Source organism: Etheostoma cragini, chromosome 1 (genome assembly GCF_013103735.1).
Source record: "Etheostoma cragini isolate CJK2018 chromosome 1, CSU_Ecrag_1.0, whole genome shotgun sequence".
In the NCBI taxonomy this organism is placed as follows: Eukaryota; Metazoa; Chordata; class Actinopteri; order Perciformes; family Percidae; genus Etheostoma; species Etheostoma cragini.
Genome location: NC_048407.1, coordinates 8547270 through 8550694, shown reverse-complemented (window position 1 = coordinate 8550694; position 3425 = coordinate 8547270). Strand labels below are relative to the sequence as shown.

General features: G+C 39.7%; 1 protein-coding gene across 1 annotated transcript in view; it reads right to left on the bottom strand.

The window, feature by feature from the left end:
- Positions 1–830: 830 nt before the first annotated feature.
- Positions 831–3425, bottom strand: part of apip (APAF1 interacting protein) — an 18019-nt gene continuing 15424 nt past the window's right edge. The window contains exons 7-8 of the mRNA XM_034876498.1: positions 1647–1814; positions 831–1482 (exon numbers count right to left, since the gene is read on the bottom strand). Coding sequence (XP_034732389.1) covers positions 1383–1482; positions 1647–1814 — 268 coding nt within the window. The 3' untranslated portion in view covers positions 831–1382. The remainder of the gene's footprint in view (positions 1483–1646; positions 1815–3425) is intronic.

The following is a 3425-nucleotide window of genomic DNA, read 5'->3' as shown; positions in this document are numbered from 1 at the left end:
ATGTTGATTAGAGCATTAAAATGAGAAAAAAATTAGTGGGACAAAAAGAAATCAAGGGACATTTAGAACAGATACAAATGTGCGATTAATTGCAAATTAATCATGCGATTAATCACGATTCAATATTTTAATTGTTCAACAGCTCTAATCAAAACCACTAAAGTTTTATTCTTAGTTTTAAAACACTAAGAAGGCTCGACACAACATGAAACTTTGTTTGAAGGGGGTGTTGCAGCGTAACAGGAAGTCGAGTAAAGATGGAAAGCTCCTAAATCTTAGATTAGGTCCATATAAATGCATGGATAATTTGTTGTTTTGCCGTTAGTGAAAAACAATTTTGACCTCGTAGTTGAAAAGGAGTCTCATATAAGAATGATATTTCCTCCTCTGGAGTCCATTCATTCGCATTCAGAGATGGACTTTTTGACTGGGAGATGGCTGTGAGGGGAAAACCAACAGCTAAAGTGAGTTGATCAAAACATTTCTTTTTACTAAACTCTGTGAACAAACAATGTTGTCAATGCTACGTTCATTTGCAGAGGCCCCGGTGATACTTCAAGTAAGGTTTAATGTTGTGTCGAGGCTCCCTAGTGTTTGAAAAACAGTGATTTGAAGCCATCATAGAAGGGCCCCTAGGACTCCCATTCAAAATGCCATCATCCCAAAAATGAGAATGCAATAAATCTTGTGGAGGTGTTTCAATCATAATAATGCTTTTAAATAAATGTTTGAGAGTTACGCTTTAAACAAAGACAATCAGGCATAATGTGTGTCTGTGAGCATTGCATTAAAAAACAGAATTAGAAAAAAAAGGTTTTCAAAATGGAAGATTGCATTTTAAAACAAAATTTTTTGCATTGGATCTTGAAAACATTGCTGGGGAGGGTGGACATTGGGACTACCTTGGTTAGCCTGCTGCCACGGCAACCTGGCACCAGATAAGCCCAAAAAGAAAGAAGGTAAAGGAAAACCTGACCAATCATCTCAAAATAATTTCTGCGACTTGATTATAAAGTTTTTATTAATTGAATAAAAGGCAGCTGATCGTCATTGTAGATCAATTAAAATACATAGTATGTGCGTGCCTAACACACACTAAGACCATGATTCCAGTGCAGTCAAACATTAATAGGAAAAGCCTTTAAACCCGAGACTTTGATTTGCCAGCTGCTCATTTAAGAGTTGTCCCACAGCGCTATGCAGTAAGTGCTTCCAGATGACAGGCATTTCATTTCCTTTAACCCTGGATCTTTCTTTACCATCACATCTCATCAAGTTTGAAGCAGACCGGCGTGAAAGGCAAATGATTACAATCTGCAATCCTGATTCAACACCTCTGACCTTTCTGCAACAAAAGTCTATTTTAAAAGCACCAGTGAATGTCAAACTATTCCTTTTTCTTCCGTTGGGAGGGCTGAAGGGTCCAGTCCACATTGCTTCATCTGGACGGCGATCTCAAACAGGTAGTCGTAGCATTCACACCTACAAAATGCAACAGTATTTTGAGTGTTGAAAGACAAAAATACAATGGAAGGTATTTAAAATCCGGTTTCTTTGTTAAACATGCCCTCTACACAAATATACTAATATATTCTTAGTCATAAATGAGAACAAAAGGTTAATTGTGCTGGGAGGTAAATGCTCACATGGTCTTAGCTTTTTCCCACGACTCGCCCCAGACATAGACACCGTGTCGGCGGACGAGGACGGCACAAGAATCTGGATATTCCTCCATGGCCCGAACCATCCGATATTTCAAGTCTTCCTCCTCTGGTGTATTTTCAATAATAGGCACCACCAGGAGGTCGTTATACCTGTGTGGATGCAGGGTACACAATGACAAATTAAACACAGGCTGAAATCTTTTCGAGGCCTTAACCTTTGCAATCAGAGAGCTGTCAGATGCTGTAGAGGCTCTGCATGCCTGTTCTCAAAGATTGGCACCATCATCTGTTGTACAGCCTCTCTGATTGTCAAAGTGAAACAGTTAATCACGCACAGTACTGGCAGAAGTCTATCAAGGAAAAATACCAAACATACCTGAATTACAGCATCTCGAATGTGCTATTTTCTCTGTTGTATTTCATTGTAAATTGAAACTACTTGTTTTCTTTGGTTTTGTAACTTTTATGGATAATAATGATTAAGGGAATGAAACCTTATCCCAAGTGAAGGAGTTTAAATACCTTGGGGTCTTGAAGAGATTGGTCAGGGAATCAACGCAGCGGGGGCAGTATTACACTCAATTTATCGCACCGTTGTGATGAAAAGAGAGCTGAGCCAGAAGGCAAAGCTCTCCATCTACCGGTCAGTGTTCGTTCCTACCCTCAACTATGGTCGTGATGGCCGGGTCATGACCGAAAGAACGAGATCCAGGGTCCAAGCGGACTAAATGGGTTTCCTCAGGAGAGGGACAGGCATCTCCCTTAGAGATAGAGTGAGAAGCTCAGTCATCCGTGAGGAGCTCGAAGTAGTATAGATGGTGTTCTTTTCTCACAAGGCTGGATGAGTCCATAACAGCTCTAATGTCTGTTATTGGGACCTTTGGATCCTTCTCTGGATACAAGACTCATTTTAATAAGTCAATGACCTTGCCAATTGCCAAACATGCTGGACTTCCCATTTCTTTGGTCTACCTCAGGATTCTCGTACTTGGGTATTTCTGTATCCTAGAATATTAAGAATTTATTGAGGAAACATTTCAACAATGTACATAAAGATATCAAGAGCAATCTTAACAGGTGGATGGATTGCCAATTCCTATTTTGTTAAAAATGAATGTTCCACCCCAGCTGCTTTATCCCCTGCAGATGTTGCCTTTGTTTATTTCTAAAAAAAGAAGCCAGAGAGGTTGAAAGGGACTGCGCCAAGTTCATTTAGCAAAAGAAAAAACCCAGGTTAAGTATGAAAACCTTACAGCTCCCAAAATAAAGTAGAGGTCTGGCATTCCCTAATCTTATATTATTCAATTGGGCCTGCCTAGCAGATTTATATGGGAATGGGTTCACTGCTATTTAAAAAGGGAATTGAGGACCCACTCGAATCATGGGCTTGTGTCTTCTTTAGATTATTATGGGGGAACTCACTAGTAAAAAAAACTACCCTTCCCAAAGTAAAGGACAATCCAATACTTTAGAGCTCTTTTAATATCAGGCTGGACATGCATAGGTTTGTAGGCCAAATTGGTGCCTTTTCCTATTTGAGTCCACTTATGGGTAACAGGGACTTCCCACCGGGTGTTGATAATATTGTCTTCTGCTCTTGGCAGGAAAGAGGAATGAGAGTGGTTGGAGATTTGTTTGATGATAGTAATGTCCTCATGTCTTTTTCACAAGCACAAAACAGATTTGGACTTCCACAAAAATACTTTTTGCCCATCTTCAAGTCTGTCACTTCAGCAACTTTCAAGCCAACTCAAACAGAAA